At 44.5% G+C, this 21,553-nt stretch overlaps 1 protein-coding gene across 1 annotated transcript in view; it reads right to left on the bottom strand.

Annotated features, from left to right (window-relative positions):
• camkmt (calmodulin-lysine N-methyltransferase) overlaps positions 1 to 21,553 on the bottom strand; it is a 413,773-nt gene that overhangs the window by 32,556 nt on the left and 359,664 nt on the right. Inside the window, exons 8-9 of the mRNA XM_028821020.2 lie at positions 21,034 to 21,108; positions 3,940 to 4,003 (exon numbers count right to left, since the gene is read on the bottom strand). Of these exons, the coding sequence (XP_028676853.1) occupies positions 3,940 to 4,003; positions 21,034 to 21,108 (139 nt within the window). The remainder of the gene's footprint in view (positions 1 to 3,939; positions 4,004 to 21,033; positions 21,109 to 21,553) is intronic.

The raw sequence follows: 21,553 nt of genomic DNA, 5'->3' as shown, positions 1-21,553 counted from the left end.
CGGAGCTGTGAACCAACAAAGAGAAAATCAGAGGAGAACAGGGAACTCGGAAACACTCTGCATGGGGTCACTGAAGGGCAAAATGTATTTCAGTGTCAATATGTTCACACACTCAAACGCAGCCATTTCCTTTAATTTGTGGGTTACTAATTACATAATATCATTTACATTTTAGGATGCCATGTTATGAAAATAAAATAAATTAAAAAAGTATAATAAAAATATGAATAACTGCTTTAAGATGATGTTACTGCTTAAACACATACTTACATGCAAGTAGTTTGCCCGTTTATGGTGATGCTTATTCATTTTTCCTTTAGACATACTCAATTTGCATCTCCCATTTTCTACTTGATTGTAATGTAATTACTATGGCAACATCAATTTTAGTAAGAGATATTAAAGATGAGTTTTTCTGGACATGGAACTACAGTGGCACGATTATAAGCAATGCCATAGGACAATACCTAGACTGTAGCTCAATTCCTGGCCACTATGAGCGCCTGACCGTTCAACAACACTCTGCCATGTTGTTTTGTAAGTCGAAACTCTTTGGCTGTCATTCTAAATGGGGTCTGTGGCAGGCTGGCATTTCTGCAGTGTGACAAGGAGGAAAATCAAACTGAGGAAGTTAGGGGTGTGGTACGCGGCTGGGGGTCAGACTCGGCCGGGACGCCTGGAAGGACTGGGTCATGGCTTATTTATCCTCCGGGCCACGAGGGGGCAACCGCCCTGGAGTAGAAGAGGCCCACAGAAGGGGAGCAGGGAGGCTCAAGACCGTTGGGGCCTCTGGTCACCGCCAGGGGGTGCCCTGAGCCTCATGGAGCCCGGGACTTATTCACTTCCGCCACACCCATGGAGGACGATCCTTCCAGGGTCACCCGGAGTGCATCTGGGTGCTCTCCTGATGCTTCCATCAAACCAGGACGTGACGTCAGGTAGAACACCTGGAGCTCATCCGGGTGAGGATAAAGGGAGCCGCCTCCCTCCTGTCAGTGAGCTGGAGTTGGGAGCAGGAGCAGGACGAAGCTCCTGGAGAGAGAGGACAGGTGGCCCAGGAACGAGGAGAGAGAAGGCCCAGGAGAAGGGTGACTGGGGCTAGAGGCACTGTGAGAGTGCGGGACTGAGTAGTGTGTTGTGTGGGGAGAAGAAAATAAAGAAATCATCGATAAAGATGTGGTCTCAGTCTGGTGGTGTCCGGGCAAGTCTCACAGGGGACAACTGCTAAATGCTGATATTGAAGCCATATTTTTCAAGGGAACAAAGTTAACCGAAAACGTAAAGTTACCGTTAATTGAAATATAGATTAATATGTTAATATGTCTGTTTATTTGTTTTTATGTTGACTGACAACTCCAAATCTGCTCTCATAAAGAATCAGATCAAGTTTTGGGGCCAAAGAAGGACACTTTCTTGAAACAAGTTAAAAATACTTCAGACAACTGTACTACAAATGATACCAGGTTCTAAGGCCAGCGATGAAGGTCCATCATCACCGGCCATATCCACTGGGTCTAGCAAGATGTGTTCTGCTTATTATTATATTTTCTACTGTGTTTCCCTGAAAATAAGACCTACTCCGAAAATAAACCCTAGCATGATTTTAAGGCTGCCCTGTAATATAAGCCCTACCCAAAAAATAAGCCCCAGTCAAGATCATCAGCTGAAAAGTAAAGCGCCTAAGGCCGGGTTTATACTTCACGCCATTTGATGCATGTGCCAGAAACATCCATTAAATTCTGAGGACACCTTGCCACAATATCTCTGGAAAAGGATGTTTAATGATTACATCCATCAATTCAGCGATGCACCCATTCCAGCAGCATTGGCATAAGACAGAATGTCAGAATGGATGTAAAACTGAGCCCACTGTGGAAACCCACCAAGAAAACATGCAAACTGCAGGCAGGGATCACAAGGAACTCGACTCCCTGTGAGACAGCAGCACTACGCTCTGCCACTGTCACCCCATATGTGTAACTATTAGCAGTATTCATTATTTAAACAAAGTTAACGATTTATCTGTAAAATGTAACAAACATATTTTTAATGCATTTCATCATGAAAGTGATATCAAGTACAGTATAAATCTAAAGATTCTAAATGTGCACAGAGCTGGAATATTATAAATTTAATGTGTTCTGTGTGGCGATGCTGCTGTCAGGTCAAGAGGAAGCCTCAGAAGCTCGTAGCGATTTAACGACTGGGTCGGTTTTAAGATGACGTTTACGACGGTCTGCTTTAATGACAAAGTAAACTACAAGGTTAAAGTGGACATTTTGAGGTTAAAGCTGAAATTTCCACTTTAATCACAAAATAGACATTTTCATTATGTCATCATTTTTTTTTTTCTCTGTGGCTGAAATACGCCGCCGTACATTCTGAGGGTGTTGTAAAGGTGCAAAAACAAAAAAAAACAAAAGACGGCACAGAAGACGGTATGCGAGACTTTTAAAATATATAGCGTCATTACTTTGGGGCATATGTGACGCTTGAATGTCAAAGCAACATGAATACATTTCTATGTTGGCATTTTGCTTCACCACATTGAACCATTCATCAAACATCGAAGCGCGCACGTCGATCCTGGAGGATCCTAAAAGCAGCTGGAGTAGCAAGAAATTCAGGGTTTGAATGTGGAGAGTTATGACGATATTCCAGAAGAGGATGACATGACTGTATTTGGATACATGTATGTTGTTGTACAGGAATAAATATAAGACATCCACTGCAAATAAGCCCTAGTGCACCTTTTAGAGCAAAAATGAACATAAGACCCTGTGTTATTTTTGGGGAAACACGGTAGTTCACATTTTGTTACTGCAATTATTACTTTTGAGTAGCATAGTAATTAGTTCTGCTCTCTCCCCGGTTTATAGCCCTGGTCTGTTTACTGCTTCTGGGGAGTTTGACCATTCTCCCCATAAGTGCTTGGATTATTCTCCAGGTATACCAGTATGAAATTCACATCCAAAAGACTTGTAGATTACGTTGACTAGCAACTCTTAACAAGTGGCATGTGCAGGGCGGTCCCCACTTTGCTGCCATGATAGGCACCAGCTCCCTGTGACTCTAAACAGAACGAGTGAGGTAGAACGTGGATAAGCCAATTATTACCTGTAATGACTTCATCCCAGGCAGTGTAGCTACAGAGGCAGCTCATTCAGATTCCCCTCCGACACTTTGGGCAAGTCACTTATCTCTCCAGCTTTACAGAAATGTGTGAAGAAAAACTGTACTGAGCCTGTCAAATGAAGACGGAGTAAACTATGGAAAGGCACTACAAAACCTAACATGATGTTGTTTGCTCTTCCTAATTCAGCTGTGTCAGGCACATTACATCAAGTGGCAGCGGGAAGGCACGGGTCTGCTTTCACAGTTTCCTTCAATCATCTTTTGCTGTGAGTTTTATCTGATCAGTCAACATCATTTCAGGCATGAAAGGTGTATTCAATCCACTCCCGCCCCCCCCCACTTCCATCAGTCAAACATGTAGGGAATAAACACCAAAGAGAGAGGTTACAAGAGTCAAACTGGGAATTTTCTTCTTTGTAGATATGAGAACGATGGAGTGATGCTGCTGGGTCTACTGCAGAAAACGTCTGCCTTTTTATTTCTTGAATAAAAATCAAAGCGGACACTTAAAAACTTTCAGATGTGCAGTAATCTCGGGCCATCTCCAAAACATTGTATTTATTTGTTTTCATCTTTCTTCTCTTTGCACAGCAACAGTCTTATCTGGAGGCCAAATATAAGAAGTCCCCGAGTTTATGATTAGAGAAGCATCAGCTAGATTAGAAGACTGCATTCGAGTTGCACATAATAAGTATTAAAGTATTACATGACATTAATCCTGCCATTCCATTACTGTCTCAATCATTGTATGCGGACTAATTATTCTGAGACCCAGTGCTTTCGAGAAAATTGAAACACACTTACGTTGGGTCGGAGTAATCGCTTGATTGCTGAGACGAGGCTGGCTCTGTACTGGTCCAGAAACAGGCTGACAAGAAGAGGAAAAACAAGAAGGCAGATTAAATATACTGTGTGCGGCAAAAACAAGCACCTCAGACAATGCTGCTTCAGTGTGCTTTAGCAGCAAAAGTGGATCATATAGCACCCTTCGCAGCCAAAAATGTCACCAAGCTGCCAAAACAAAAAAAGGAATCCGGTGTTATTCTACCAAGCAACAGTTAAGAGAATCAGCGACTCTCTTACATGGCACCTTTACAGGGCAACACTAAACAAAAGCTTGTTCGTGGTTAGGCTTTGACAGATCCTCATGAGGCACAATAAACTTCATACAGAAAGTTGGTCATGTACAAGAAGAAAAGCCTGACGCATGTTTGCCAATGTTCATTGTGAGGCACTTCATGAAATAAAGCTTTCTGATATTTAATACAAAGTATACACTTGTACTGTACTGATTATCCAAAGTCCTACATAAAGTAAATTCAGCTTTAAAATAATGATTTTCACTGCAGATAAGAAGAAAATCCAATATATACAGTGCATCCAGAAAGTATTCACAGCGCGTCACTTTTTCCACATTTTGTTTTGTTACAGCCTTATTCCAAAATGGATTAATTTCATTTTTTTCCTCAGAATTCTACACACAACACCCCATAATGACAACGTGAAAAAAGTTTACTTGAAGTTTTTGCAAATTTATTAAAAATAAAAAAACTGAGAAAGATTTGCATCAAAACACTATAGTGCAAAAGACATTATTATATATAAAAACATCAAATTAAATACTTAAAATGGTGTCTGCTTTGAACAAATCTTGAGTGATATTTATTTTGGGCATCATCTGCTTACACTTCATAAATACATTTACAGTGAAATGCACAACATAAAACAAAGTTTCACTAATATTTAATGCTGAAAACATTTTCAAATGGGGTTCACAACACAGGACACTATGGACAATGCAGCAGAGTACCCAGCATGCATTTGTGCCTTGCGAGGTCTTCAGGCGCGGGGACCAGCATAGGTGTGTTAGACAAAAAGAGAATAGGCCAGGGTAAGAAACCACCAGAAAAGTAGAGTACAGTCATCTAGCAGTGGACAGTGAAGCCAAAGAGTAAACACTACAGGTGGTAACATCTCCTGGCTCCATGAGGGCACAGGCAGCATGCAGCTACGAAGCAGCCATGGACGGCTGGCCCTTTAAGGTCACTAGAAGCCATTTCAAAAACCTGCAGTAGGAATAGGGGTCAAGTGCTTGGTGACCTGGGCAGTGGTCAAAGGCAGAGGCCTAGGCGGTCTGGAACCCAGACACACAAACTGACTGACGGGAAATGTCACCTCTTTTGGGAGAAGAGGCCAGAGTTTGTGGGTGAGGCAGATAGCTAACGACTAGTTCCACTGTAGTTCGGCTCATGACCACCCACTTGCTTGGTTCTGAAACCAAACTCCATGAAAAAGGCTGGACTCTCCTTTACTCTGGAGTTGCCCAAGGGGAAAGGTATTGGGCTTCTTCTCAAGTCCCTGCCTGGTCAAAGCCATGTTGGTGTTTGTCCTGGATAATGATGGAGACATGTGGAGAGGTGTGATTGGGAGGACAGCCTCCCTGATCTAAACCCAAGCGGTGTTCTGTTATTGGACTTTTGTGCTAGTTGTGGTTTGTCCATAAGGAACACCATGTTGTGATTTGATTTAAAATTTGCATCATCAGATTTGTGGTTGTGTGTTCTGGAAATTCGGGTGAAGACAGGGGCAGAGCTGCCAACTGATCACCACCAGATGGTGAGTTGGGTCAGATGGTGGGGGAGGCACCAGAACAGAACTGGAAAGCCCAAGCAAGTGGTGAGGGAAGATTAAGAACGTCTGGGGGAGGCCTCTGTCCAGAAGACTTTCATCTCCAACCTTCGAAAGAGCTTTTTCCGCATCCCAGGGGAGGCAGAGGACATAGAGGCCAAATGGGCATTGTTCAAAGCCTCCATTGTGGAAGTGGCTGCAAAGAGCCTGTGGCCTGAAGGCCACAGGTGCCTCTCAAGGTGGCAACCTAAGGATCCAATGGTGAACACCAGAGATGAGGGATACCTTCCATGTATGATTAGCATTGAAGACTCCCAGAGTAACAGAGAAGTACCGACAGGCCAAAAGGACTGCAGTCTTTGTGGTCAATGAAGCAAAAACCCAGGTATGGGAGGAGTTTGGAGAGACCATGGAAAGTGACTATTTATCAGACTCAAAGAGGTTCTGGCAAACTATAAGGCAACTCAGAAATGGAAGGCAGGGCTTCACCCAGGCTGTTCTCAACAAGGTTGGAGTTGTGCTGACCCGAACTGAGTATGTTGTCTGGCAGAGAAAGGAACATTAGGAGGAGCCCCTGAACCTGATGGACACACCCTCTGTGGAGGAGGCAGGCCCGGAAGCTGTTGGGAAATCAATGCCCATTTCACTGAGGGAGGTCACTGAGGTAGTTAAGCACCTTCACAGTGACAGGGCACTTGGGGTAAGATCCGACCAGAAATGCTGAAGGGTCTGGACATTGTGGGCATAATGACTGACATGCCTTTTCAATGTTGCATGATCATCAGGAGCTGTGCCTCTGGAGTGGCAGACTGGGGTGGTCATCCCCCATTTTAAAAAAGGGGAGAGGATGGTGTGCTTCAGCTATTGGGGGATCACACTCCTCAGCATCTCTGGAAAAGCTTATGGTACTAGAAAGGAGACACTGCCCAGTCATGAAACCTTGGGTACAGGAGAAGCAATGTGGATTCTATCCAAGCCATGGAGCAGTGGACCAGCTCTTTACCCTCACAAAGGTTCTGGAGGGGGCATGGGAGTACACCCAATCGGAATACATGTGAGACTGTGTTCCTCAAGGGATTCTGTTGTGGATGCTGGGACAGTACATGGTTCCGGGCCCCTAATAAGGGCTGTCCAGCCCCTGTATAATCAAAGTTTGAGCTGTGTCCGCATACTCGGAAAAACATCAGTACTATTCTCAGTGGGTGAGGGACTCTGTCAGGGCTGTGCTTTGTCTCCTACCCTGTTTAGACAGGATATCATGGCTTAGCCAGGGAGGGGAGTCTAGTGGTCTTAGAATTACATCAGTGCTTTGTGCAGATGATGTTGTCCTGTAGGCTTCATCTTGACTGGGAACTCCAGCATGCATTGGGACAGTTTGCAAACTGAGTTTGAACCAGCAGGAATGAGGATCAGCAACTCCAAATGTGATGCCATGGTCCTTAGCAGGGAAAAGGTGCACTGACCTCTCCAGGTGGGAGGGGATTTACTGTCTCAAGTGGAGATGTTTAAGAAACTCAAGGTCTTGTTAATCAGTGAGGGGAAAAGGGGATGGTGAGATCCACAGACATATTGGGCTGGTGAGCACAGTTATGAGGTCGCTATACCAATCCATAGTGGTGAAGAAGGTGAAGAGTTAGAAGGCGAAGCTCTCGATTTACCAGTTGATCTACGTCCCTACCCTTTCACCTATGGTCATGAACTTTGGATAATGTCCAAAAGAATGACATTGTAGGTACAAGTGGCTAAAATGAGCTTTCTTCACAGGGTGGCTGAGTTCTCCCTTAGAGATAAGGGGAGAATTGCAAACATCCAGGAGAGGCTCAGAGAAGAGCCACTGACCCACCACATTGAGAGGAGTCAGTTGAGGTGGTTCGGGCATTTTATCTGGATGCCTCCTTGGCTGGGAGGAGACCCAGAGCTTGCTGGGAAGATTAAATCTCCCAGATGGCCTGGAAACGCCTTAGGATCCCACAGTATGAGCTGGCAAGTGTGGCTGGGAAAATGACGTATGGGCCTCACTGCTAAGACTGTTGTATGAATGAATTTCAAAAGTCACTAAAGGGAGTTCAAGCCTGAAGTTCCTCATGTAAATGAAAGGCCAACTTGATTCTATAAGAGATTGCGGGGCTTGGCAGGAAAAGACCCTGAGGCGAGACTTAAAGCTGCATCACAGCTCCCATTCACCTATTGAGTAAAGTCATCAGGAGAAATGTCCTTCTGCCTCACATCAGGTTGTCCCAAAGGTCTATAAAGACAGACAGGAGGTGAGAAGAAGAGGATTTTGCTGTGATTGACAAGTAGGTGAGCCATCCCACTATGTACAGAGGGGATCAAAGATGTCAAAATAGACCTACGTTTATGTGTGTACATTGAGCTCTGCTTATGAGTATTCCAAACTTGAAATCATTTCTGAACATCTTTTACTTTCTCGCTGTTATTTCCGTTGTATGGCAGGTTGCCATGAAGGCCCCACCTATCACAACTTCAAAAACTTGACTGGTATACAAAAGATGCTTTGTGATGGTGTTCTCAACAGAGGACTTTATATACATGCTGTACAACATGACCAGCTCTTACAGACCATTACACAATAACACTAAGCCTAACCATTACACATTACTTAAAATTCCCAAAAAACAAATCATGACCAATAAAGTTATTTGATGATATATGAATTAAAATGCTCTAAAAATAATTTGTGTGTTAATGTCCAAGTCTAACTCTGAAAAGGCTTTAAGACTAGACCTAGAAGCACGACTTCTAAGAATATTTGGTGACCTTTTAGGCTCATTTCCTGTAAGATACTTACTAATGACAATGCTACTGTACATTAAGAATTCTTGCAGTCTTATGTCATTTGTTATTAATATAATAAGTTCTGACTAGCATTTAATATTGGTATTGGTTTGATAGGCACTTTAAAAGCCTAATTAATAGGTACACATAGAACATTTTAATGGGCCATCCACAGGGCACTGATGTAAATAAACACAAGTGATACAAAATATGAAAAAAACAAAAGATGCTATAAAACGATCACAGTACTGAAAATTCAAGAATCTACAAGAATTTAAGCCTCCCGTCCATTTTCTAACCTGTGTGTCCAGTTCATGCAGCATTAAGTACATGGCAGGAACTCATCCCAGAATGGCTGACAGCCTATCGCAGGGTACCTTCACACACATAAAGTCAGTTAAGGCCATTCAGCCCAATAAAAGAATGGCAACTAACCATCAGGGAGGAAAAACAGAGTACCCAAAGGAAAACTACAGAGACGCAAGGAGAACATGTAAGACACTACATAGATCTGGCTAAGTTTCAAACCCAGTGCTCTGGAGCAATAAAACAGCAGAGTTCACCACTGCATCTGCCTCAGAGAATGCAATATAAACGTACTCACAAGAGTCTTCAGATGAAGTTCACAAGGTAATAGCAAAATTATTGGTGTTATTAGTAATCAATACAATATTAAACCTTACTATCATTTAGAAGCATTACAGTGCTGCAGTGCCCATAGTACTAGGGTGTTGTACCGTGTTAGCCATTATGAATGTAGTGAGAAGTCAAGCAAAATGACACCTTTGATTGGCTAACTAGAAAGATTACAACATGCAAGTTTCCAAGGCAACTCAGGCCCCTTCTTCAGGCGAGATGTCATACAGAATGTCTGGACACTGCACTCCATGTGGGAGAAACTGGACAAACACTCCTCCAGAGAATGAACTTACACAGGTCCCACATTAAACGTAGCAACACAGATGTTCCTGTGGCGGCCCACTTCAACAGCCATGGACACTGTGAGAGGGACTTTAAAGTCCCAGTGCTTATGGGCAACTTCAGAACACAGCAAGAGAGAAAAGAATGGGAAGTCACGCTCATGCTAAAACTGAATACATTACTACATGGTTTGAATAGAGACAAGAGTTTTATGGCCAGATATGAGGATTGTTTGCATCTCTGACCCAGACAACCTGTCTACAGACCGACATTGTAAGGAAAACCTCATCAGAAACTTCAAAAGACTTTGTTGGACAGTTACCTTATCCAAAGATCTTGACCATACATTGTTCTTCTCTCTTGTTAAATGAATGTTAGCCTGAAGAGCTCTATTAATTTTTTACATTTAAGATGTCTCACTTAAAGGTTTTCCAATGTTGTTTCTTGTCCTAGTGTGTATATAAACACAGGGAACTCCAGTTTCTGATTACATCTCGCCTGAAGACGGAGCTCGAGTTGCCTCGAAAGCTTGCATATTGTAATCTTTTTAGTTAGCCAATCAAAGGGGTCATTTTGCTTGACTTCTCACTACAGTGCTGTCCATGAAAGGCTCATCATCATTTCTAGCTCAGAACCCTCTGCATGAAAAACAAAGCATGTTCTACAAATATCACTGGCAACAGTCAGTCATGGCAGTGACAGTGCAAGGCGCTGAAACAAAATCGTTTCCAGTCGCATTACACAGTTTGCTGTTACTCACAGGATACAAAACTAAGCCTGACTTATAAAGCCAGTGACACTTTGTGACAGTGCTCATAGTGTTAAATGCAACATGAAATAATGTATGCTTGGTTTTTAAAGAACTACTCACAAGTAAGGTAAGGGCTACACCTTGAGATGGTGGTACGTGTCAGTAAAGGTGCCACATTAAATGCAATACATCAGTTGGCATGGCGTTCTGGTGACAGTTTTGCTCAGCTTAGTCTCATGTAATTCAGTGACTCCTCAGTACTGCACCAGTCAAGGGTGGAGAGCCCGAAAGCGGGAGATTCTTGAGAAAACAATAGCACAAGAAGGCACAGTGAAGTAATGCACAAAGCAAGAGTGACAGCTTGATTTAGGAGCTGTCACCAGCAGGCAGTGAGGCACTATTGTCAGCCACAGCGACAGGGCAACTAAAAATATCCCCAATCAGATAAACAACAATTGAAGCTCCATTTAATTCCAGTAATGCTCACACAAGCCCATTATACTCGGGTGACGTGCACTGGTGTTAGTTAAATTAAAAACAACGGGCCTTGTGAGGGCTTTCATATTTCAATATTATAATAAATTAGTCCCAATGTCATTTCATTACAATTACACCGGATCTGATAATCCAAATCTGTGCATACCTAAAAGGTCCAGGACAATAGCTGCTGTTATACACACTGAACCTGGAAAAGGGGGGTTGGGGGCGGTCGGTCACCTTGACTGGACCGCAACTTCAGCCAAAGTAGGTTGAGAGGGGTCTCCTTTGTACAGGGATGTTGTGGTGTGACCTTCTGTCGAGTGGAAACACACATTGCTGGAAAGGCAAAAAATAATCAGCGCCTACAGTCACGGCTCAGCAGGGGTGTAACCAGGCACAGACACGCATTTGAGTGGTGAGCCGTCTTTAACATTGACATGGAAGAGCAGAGAGAAGTGACAACATGAGCTTAATGCTGGATAGTGACTGGCCACAATGCAAGCAGTAAACTAACCTCAAGGAATCACAAACTTGACAATGAGCAGCAATACATCTCAAAGTAACCAGACACACGGGCACGGTGACAGTCTGACAGCAGCAAGCTAACCTTTAGCAAAAAAGTCTGACAGTGACAAGTCACCGATCCCAGACTGTAAATTTGCAACAGGACACACCGGCCTAAATGTCAAGATGGACACTGGGCAGAAGCCAGACCATTAGAAGACAATGCTGGATGGTGAGCAGTGACTTGAAGGGTCAGATCAACTTGAGGAAATCTGGAATGAACGTAGATTCTCCGATCTTTGGTTATCCCCAGTGACCCTTTTCATGGTCCTCCCACCAGACCTGGCCCATATCGGACCAATTCTGTGCCACAAACCCTGTATGCTGTAAACAGCTTGGGGAGTGCATTACAAAAGCATATTAAGGCGAAACGTCTCATCCCCGCTCCCCTCTGTTATCCTTCAAGAGGCAAATAGGATGAGACGGTGAGAGTATGAGACACAGCAGGGGAGGGGCAGCCGCCTCACAAGTCAGAGGAAGGAGCATTTCATCTGGAGGGGCCCCCACATGCAATCTGATGACCTGACTTTCATACTTAATCTGCTCTAATCCAGCCCGGCATTAACTTCATCTGTGCAATGAAACCTGAAGGATGCGCTGGAGTGCGGGGTGAGGAAGGCATTTAGTAAATGACTTGCCTGAATCATATGGTGTTGCTTAGCTGCTTATTTTAATCAGATGATGCACGTTATTGACGATTAGTCACTAATACGGTCTCTCGTTTGCTTTTTGCTCATCTGCTTATTTAACACAAATAATTCTTTCTTTTCTTTATTAGAAAGGCTCTTTCTGAAATGAAATGTTTTCTATAAATACATGTCCAGCTGAGGGCAGGGGGTTTGTGTGTTGAGGGGGGCCGACGGTGGCTCAAGCAGGCAGTCACGCACACCTCTGCTATACAAAAAGACGAGGGACACCTATAAAGCACAAATATGTGCACGTCTGAATAGCACACACACACAAAGAGTGAAAAACAAACACATACATGCAAAAAGTGAAACAATCATGCGGGAAAAAACAAGGACAAAGCCACAAAAAGTGTAGTGAAAGAGGTATGTGGACACAAGCACGTGCCTAGAAACAAGAACAGACTCGGAAACGCATCCTAGCATGGAGGGAAACAAAATAACAGATATGGAGGAAAAAGGCTCAAACGAATCACACAAAACTCCAAATAAAGAGCGAGACACACAGATGTACCCACAGACATACAGTTCAGGACACAGGCTGAAACACAAAAAGCATGTGAATGAGAGACAAGTATGGAGCAAAATACACACCCATATGGGCAGTTAAAACATGTGAATGAGCACACACAAAAATGTTAACAAAGGACATGGCATAGAATAAACACAAAGAGCACACCAAACCAAGAAAGGAAACCTCCACAAAGGTGGACTGAAACCCAAAAATCGATGCATCAAAACCAAATCAAATGTGAAACAAACGCTTAAATAGAGAGAAATATCCACACGTGTAGGGACTTTGGCACTCGTATGCGTACAAATATGGAGAGTAAAAATAACTGGCATACCATTTGAACAGAGTAAATGGAATCACATAGACATACTGTACCAAGAGAAGGTATGGAGTGAGACACACAAACGCGCATTTGGGGCTTCTGGATGCCCATGGGCTGGACATATTATAATGTAACTTTTACTTAATATCACATCTAAGGCTTGTGGCACGCGGCTGGTGGTGGTGCCCAGCCGGGACGCCCAGGAGGGCAGGAGGAGGGCTCATGCCTCCTCCGGACCACGAGGGGGCGGCCGCCCTGGTTCCTTTGAGGGCCACGGGTGCAGGGCTTGGAAGCCCAACCCTGTAGGGGCCCATGGTCTCCGCCAGGGGGCGCCCCCATGTCTGAAGGACCCGGAATCCCAACACTTCCGCCACACCAGGAAGTGCTGGGGGAAAGAAGACAGGGAACACCCGGAGGGCTTCCGGGAGTATAACCGGCACTTCCGCCACACAGGGGAGTGTCTTAATAATAATAATTTTTTGTATTTATATAGCACCTTTCTCACTACTCAAAGCGCTCAGCTATTGCAGGTTAAGGGCCTTGCTCAAGGGCCCAACAGAGCAGAGTCCCTTTTGGCATTTACGGGATTCAAACCGGCAACCTTCCGATTGCCAGTGCAGATCTCTAGCCTCAGAGCCACCACTCCGCCAGGAGTGTCGGGAATCACCTGGAGCCCATCCGGGTAATTATAAAAGGGACTGGAGTCGGGTGAGGAGCGGACAAGGTCGAGTGCAGGAGAGTGGAGGCGGCTTGAAGGAACAGGCTGTGTTGCAAGAGGCCTGGACTTTGGGGGAGTTTGGTGCGAGAAGCACTGGGTTGTGCACTTTATTGGACATTAAATTATGTTTAATAAACGTGTGGTGGACTGTACAAAGGTGTCCGCCTGTCTGTGTCCGGGCAGCTTATCACAGGCTGTAGATTGTCAGTGTTACTCCACTACGTGACCACTTCTGCCACAGCAGCAGTCCTTTTCACAAATCCTGCTTAAGAGACTTTTCATTTGAAATATGAGAGCAAGGAGCAGTCATCTGTCTGTGCCACCAATTGAATTCAATCCTGGCAGCACTGGGTGCAAACTAACAACAAAGTCTCACCAAACAATTCACCAAACCTGCACATCTTCACAATGTGGGTGGAAAACCCACAAACACAATGGGGAGAACAAAGAATCACTACACTGACATGCTTGAATTTAGGACTCTGGAGCTGCTAGGCAGTATTTCTAACCACTGTGCTGACCACATCATATTATCTTATATATAAATGTCTACGTGTGGAAGTGTGTGTGTCTCTCCAGCCTGGAAGTGAGAGGTGGAGTCGGGGTGGTCAGGGCTCTGCCTCCAAGCAAACAGAAAACTCGCTTAGCCGCTAATAACACAAGCGAGGCCAGCACTTCAGCAAAACGAAACCTCCGAAGACAAAGTCACTTAGCCACTAACATCTGCAAAACGGTATCCCTTTTACTTTTCCTCCTGCCGCTAATACACAAGCGATGCGAGCACATCAGCAAAACGAATCCTCCTAGGAGGAAGACGCCCAGAGGAGTTCCCTTCAATTTCCTGACGTCTCTACATTTCAGGTTTTTTTCTAACGATTTAAAAAGTTTCTAGGACCCATGGGCTTTTTATAGCACAGCCTTACACAGCTAGTATTTAATATTAACTTACTGTGTTTGTGCTCTTCATAACATATTAATACTTCTGTAGCAAGGGATAGAAAAAATAAAACACAACAGTTTGATGGACAAGCAGGATGAAGGGGAAAGACAGGAAAGAGAGAAAATAAAGGAGGAAAAAAGTCAGATGGACTGAGAAAGAAAATGGGGAGACGAGATAAACATTAGCAGCAGCAAAAGTGACAGCCAATGAAGAGACAGGAAGGAAAACTGACAGCCAGACGGACTGAGAGACATCAGGCAGTAAAGTGAGAGAGAGGAGAGAGGAAGACGCTCCATTGCAAGATATGTGCAGCTGTTGTTCTTTCACTTTGTTGGGGAAGGCGACACAAAACGCAGCCAGTGGGAGACGTATCCCTAATTTTCTGTGTGTATCGGAGGTCTTTGTCGACTTGTGAGGGTGAGTCATTTCAGATTCCTTCTCATATAAATATTTACTGTAACATATAGCACATTGGTTGTTTACCACTTCAGACACAAAGGTGAATGAATGAACTAAAACATTATCTAATAGTGCCCACCTGGGGGCAGCAGACAAAGGACACAAGGACGAGGAGTGCATTAGTATGTCCTGCAGCTTGGGGATCTCTGTAGTGAGATGGACCCTGATATCCACGGTCCAGACAGCAAGGTGCAGGAGGCCTCTGTCTTCGCAAACCTAGGCTGGCACAGATGAGCATATGTGGCCAATGCAGTGCACAGCCCCAGACTGGCCATATGGTAGCCAAGAGCGTGTTTCTAACTTGAAAGTTCGCCTGCTGCCTAATTAATCTATAAGCTGAATTACATTTGGAAAAATCGCTCACAGATGACGGAGCATCTGTTTTCTGCTTGTTACGCACAAAATAATATTAATCTGTCTTTGTCTTGGTGGTAGGTGCAGGCTTCAGCTCAGACACTAATGCTGCCTTGTCCTTAGCAAAAAAGGTCGCAGATCTGCATGATGCCAGCAATTGCACATGGGAGTAAATCTGGAAGGACAAGCCTGGCGCGAAGTCAAGAAGACTGAGTGCTGCTCACCCAGCTTCACTGCTTACACATGACTGACTTGTTGAGAAAGGACGACCTGCTCATACGTCACTAACCTGCTGGTCACTGAGCATCACCCTGTGTTTCTAATGAAACTGGCCAGCTGTTCACACAGTGTCACCCTACTGGTAGACAATACTATGTGCATGCTATTCTAGATGTACTCACATGGCACTTACAGTACCTTCTGCCAGTCACGTGCCACTCTATTTCTACTCACTAGGACCGAGCCAACCATCAGAGGCTAACACTAAATGAGTACTGTGGTTCTCTAACCAAAGCCCTGGCCTCTTACCTGAGAATGCCGGTCACATTTTAGTTTTTTCCTCATTACGCCTAACAAAATAAAGTCATGCCACACTGCTTGTATCACATCTGCCAACTGCCAGAAGTTAAATGTTGTCAGAGGCTCCCAGTCAAGGGGTACAGTGTCCCGTTTATTAAACAGCAACTATTTGACATTGGCTCTTTTTAAATAAATGTTAACGGCCTACTGGAAAATACAACCAGTCAAGGGTTGCTGTCTCTCTACTTGTACGGTACAAATCACCAATTTGCAGCTCAAATAATACGTATAATTGATCCACCAGAGCTTTCCTTTGTCTAAAGAGCACTCTTGAGGATTTCTCCAGACCCCCAAAATAAGCTGGGCTATATATTTTAAAACTGTTCTAACAGGAACGGGATTAACAGTAATGAGAAAAGTCTACACTTGGAGCTACTCCACATTACCGAGACTGGCCAAATGTATGAGCATTAAAATGATGTCAAATAATCGCAAGAATCTAAAGAGTCACTGAGAAAGGTATAGCAGACATCAAGGGAACCACCATATACCTTGGATGGGATGATCTTATTTTACTGAAGAATACTGTGATGGAGACCACTACAAAAGATTCACATGGTCATAAAGTCACTTTAAATTTACAGTCATTGGCAAACACAGCTATACTTACGTTGTATCTAAAGATTGTAGTCCAGACACAACCATTTTACTACCAAGTTCAGACAACAACTGCCAGGTATTCCCTGATTCATTTCACCTCCCAACTTGTATATGAACTCCCATAACCCAGACATCATATACTGACATCCAGAGTGTTGAGGAGTCATTTCATTTCCCCGTTTATAAACTAATTCAGTGAGTCCCTGGTATCATCTCTCTTCCCATTGTGGACACTGTCTCCCATCACCGTAAGGGAAAGCACAGACTGACAGTTAGTTATTCAAGGTTTCAGCTCCACTCACAGTCCACCCTCAGTTCAGACGTGGCCTCAGCTCATCTCCATACTCCGTGAGTGACACTAAGTGGGGTCACACACTGTCCTAGTTTACCATTAGTGAGCTTTCTAAGAACTAATGCATCCATAAATCATATCACCATTCCAGCACTTGTTTCCCACACCCTCAGTTAATGTACCATCGCCTGCCCAGTGACTCTATGAGCCACGTTACCCTACAGTGCAGATGTCACACACTTTAAGCCCTTAGGGCTCCTTCACCCACAGACCATATCTCCTCCAACTCAGGCAGCAGATCCATTTATTGGCAGTTCTGATGCCCAGTGGGTTCTTGGTTCACTTCATGTAATTCCACCAACTCTTCTTTGGTTCATACCCTGATTGCCATTCTTTCCATGAATTTGCATTAAGTTCAACTTTTTTTGGTATGTTTGCATACAATATTGAAGTTTTTATTTGATGTATTTCAAAGACTACTGACAGTAGTACAATTTCAGCTACAGACAATAAATAGAACACTATACATTAAATCTGAGATATTCAATGTATACACTGATCAACCACGACAGTAAAACCACTGACAGGTAAAATAAAAAACATTGATCATCACTTTATAGTGGCACCTGTCTGGGCTGGGATACGTTAGGCAGCATGTGAACTGCCAGTTCTTGAAGGTGATGTGTTGGACACAAGAAAATGGGCAACTTTGACATGGGCCAAATTATGACAGCTAAAAAAAAAAGTGAGATTCACCAAACTTGGTCCTCTTTCTTTAAGATCATGTGGATGGTTGAGTGTGTGTGTGGAATTTCCCTGCAGAAAACATGACAGCAGGATGCACAATGGGAAGTAGGCGAGCCGGCAGAGGCAGTGGGATCCCCTGGGTAATGTTGTGTATTGAAGCCTTGGGTCCTAGCACTGATGTAGATGATACTTTGACACATACCACCTACCTAAAGATTGTTGCAGACCACGTACAACCCTTCATGGCAAAAGTATTCCCTGAGGGTAGTGGTCTCTTTAAGTTTGGATAATGTGCCCCACCACACTGCAAAAATTATTAAGTAATGGTTTGAGGAACATGACTACGAGTTTCAGGTGTTATCTTGGCTTCCCAAATTCCCAGCTCTCAATCTGACCTAGCATCTTTGGGATGTGCTGGAAAAACAAGTCCAATCCATGGAAACCCCACCTTACAACATCCGGGACTTAAATGATTTGCTGCTAACGTCTTTGTGGCACATAATACAGGATTCCTTCAGATGTCTTCTGGAGTCCATGACTCAGTGACACAGAATGGTTTTGGCAGCACGAGAGGAATCTACTCAACATTAGGCAGGTGGTTTTAATGTTGTGGTTGATCAGTGTATAATGTACATATAAATAGTTCATAAAACTAATACTATACATACTGTATATTATCTATATATAGAGGCAGACGGCTGGGGCTTTTACCCAACCGGGATGCCTTGAAGATGGAAAGACTGGGAGAGAGATGATACCTACCCCTAATAATAATAATAATAATTCTTTGCATTTATATAGCGCTTTTCTCACTACTCAAAGTGCTCAGCAATTGCAGGTTAAGGGCCTTGCTGAAGGGCCCAACAGAGCAGAGTCCCTTTTGGCATTTACAGGATTCGAACCGGCAACCTTCCGATTGCCAGTGCATATCCCTAGCCTCAGAGCCACCACTCCTGCCCTACCCCTAGACATGAGAGGGCAGCCTTCCCGGTTTGTATCGGGGCCACAGGATTGGAGCTTGGAAGGTCAACCCTGCTGGGACCCGTGGCCACCGCCAGGACAATTCTGGAGTCCTGGACAACAGCACTTCCGCCACACTCAGAATTGCTGCCAGAAGATGATCCGGGGGAGCCTAGAGTACTTCTGGGTACCCATGCAGCACTTCCACCACACCCGGGAGAGCTGCTGGAAGCTAATGGAAGCGCACCTGGAGCATTTCCGGGTGCAATACAAAAGAGGCCGCCTCACTCCATTCCGGGAGCCAGAGTCAGGAGGTGGAGGACAGAGCTTGCAAGGAGAGGAGTGGAGACGGCAGAAGAATAGAGAGGAAAAGCACGGGAAGGGACTGTGCAATAGTGTTGTTGGTGACTGGTGCCGTGAAGAGGCAAAGAAAAGAAATAAAAGTGTGCTTTTGGGACTTGTGAGTCTGTGCGCCTGTCTGTGTCGAGGCTGAACTACCACTCTATATATGTGTGTGTGTATAAACGAAACAATCACGCATTTACCAGAATGAGTAGCTGTTAAGTAATCTTCTAGCCTGTGAATGAAAATTCTCCCTGAATCTGTTGATGCGGGTACTAAGGGTCTTGTATCTTTAGCCAAAATAGAGGAGGCAAAAACCCTGAACATGCAGTATGGCTGAGGTCTTTAATATCATCGTTTGCCTGTCTAAGGCAATTTGTGTTATAATGTCCTGGACAAAAGGCAGTTGTGTGCCAGTAACACCGTGTAGACTTCACAACCCTCGGCAGTGGATTGCAGTGTGGGGCTGTAGGGATGCTACATGATGATGTTGTGAAGGCAGTGGGTATGGGCTTTACAGTGCACCTGCAGATATTGGTGAGCAAACATGTAGCTATCAAGGCTTTCCTCAGATGTCTAAGTAAATAAAAGTGGTGGTGACTCTTCATGACATGAACCAAGCTGTGCCTACTTTAGGTTGTCAGTAAATTTAACTCCATGAAATGTAAATCTGCTGACTATCGTACACAATGCATCCCCTCTGCCTTCTGCTTCCTGAAGTCTATGGTTTACTGGCATTAACGTAGAGAAGCTAATGTAATGAACGGCTCAGTGGCAGTGCTGCCATCTCGCAGAGCGAAGACTAGGGTTTGCATCCTGGGTCCTCCCTGTGTGGAGTTTGCACGTTCTCCCCGTGTCTGCGTGGGTTTCCTCTGGGTGCTCCCACAATCCAAAGACATGCAGGTTAAGTGAATTGGTGAGGCTAAATCATCTGTGGTGTGTGTGTGCCCTGTGATGAACTGGCACCCTGCCCAGGATTTATTCCTGCCTTGCAGTCCATGCTAGATGGGATAGGCTTCTGCACCTCCCATGACCCTGATCTGGATTACGTGGGTTAGAAAATGACATAACAAACTGGTGTAATGGCACCACTGTGTCACATTGCTAATCACTTTTCAGTAAGCTATCTCATCATTTTTGGTGATCAAGCCAATGGTGGTGGTATCAACAGAAAATTACCCATACAGCCTCAGGTGAATAAAAAGTGCAGAAGGGGAGTCCGCACACTACTCTGTGAGGTCCTTGTGTTTTGGATTATTGTGGCACTGGTTCTTCCTACTCTAAATGCAGACTGCGACTCCTAGTTAATGCCCATTCAGATACATTCTACCACTCACCATCGGCCCACTTTAGCTATGGAGTATCAGAGAAGCTCCAAATCACCTTAGCTCCCAGGTTTGGTCAGACATCCCCCTGAGTTCACCTGCCTGGCTGCCCTCCGTTTCTTACTCCACCTCATTTAGCCATCATCCCCCAACGTGAATTCACTTCTGCCACATTTTGAAATGCTTCTTATTACTAAGTTGGTAAGAACTGGGGGTGATGCTGCTTTTTCACTTGGCACAAATGACCTTGTGTCCCAGGTGAAGAAGAGAATGCACAGCAGAGAAAGGGCAGACATGAACCCCCAGAGACAGCACACTGGTGCTCCCACAGCCCCTCTTCAGAACCTGAATGCCTGAAAGACTGTAATTAATAATGAGAGAAGTGCAGCTATTGACCTTTTCCAGGTAATCGACAGCAGCTGTGCTTCCGCTTCCAATTAGATGATGACACTGACGGCCGAGTGCAAGGCGTGAGGCGGCGTTTCGGGAGCGTGCCCGGCACTGCCAGAAGCCCTGGCCGCTTTAGGTTGCGTTGCTAGTAATAATATTAAGATGCAGCGCAACGGCGGCAGCACCGAGGAAGAAGCGGCCTAATTGAGCTGTTTGTGTTGCCACACTCCCTCTTTCTCAGCGCTGCTCCTCGCTGAGCCATAATTATTTGCAATTTGCCTAAGTCATCCATTTGCTGGTACGTCAAGCATGAAAAAGAGGCAATTTCAGAAAATGGAAATGCCTCTCAAACGCAGTCTTTGGGAAATAATGCGGTACAAGTTACTGTCTGATACAACTCTACCTGATAACTGCCACATGGAGATGAATATTAATTTGCTTTTGTTCCAGCAGGCGGTCCTGCTCTGGCATCCACCCGGCTACCCTCTCCCTCGGACCACCCGCCTGTCCTCCAGAGATATTGACCTTACCAGTCAGCACAGATCACAAGGTCAAAACGTCCTTCGAGAGGTGACACATCAAACTCGTTATCCCATCTCAGCACACTGTAGAAACAATAGAAGAGTATAGTCAGAAAAAGTGATCAAGCACAAAGGGCCACTCATTTCCCCAAAAGTCAGCTACATATCGCTCCCAAGAGTGAAGATGAACCAAGTCCACTGATTTTCAAATGCTCTTCTCATTCCGAACAGTCAGAAACACAGTAAATAAGTGTGCCCACTCCTTTGTGTGGACTCACAACAACTGCACTCAATCCCATATGCTCAGATACACAGCTACTCTTACTCTCCCTGCTGAACACAACACTCACTTCTAGGAGTGTACAGGGCAGGGAGACATACACTGGGTCACAAAACGCTGCCATGAAGATGTACACTTACTCCCATATAGTCAGAAAACGCACACAGCGTCACTTGTGTGTACATGCACCTCATCTAGTGTACACTTCTATTCCCTTGCCTGAAGATAAGCAAGTTCACCAATGACCTC

The sequence above is a fragment of the Erpetoichthys calabaricus genome, chromosome 15 (genome assembly GCF_900747795.2).
Source record: "Erpetoichthys calabaricus chromosome 15, fErpCal1.3, whole genome shotgun sequence".
Lineage (NCBI taxonomy): Eukaryota > Metazoa > Chordata > Cladistia > Polypteriformes > Polypteridae > Erpetoichthys > Erpetoichthys calabaricus.
This window is presented reverse-complemented; position numbering and strand designations above follow the sequence as displayed.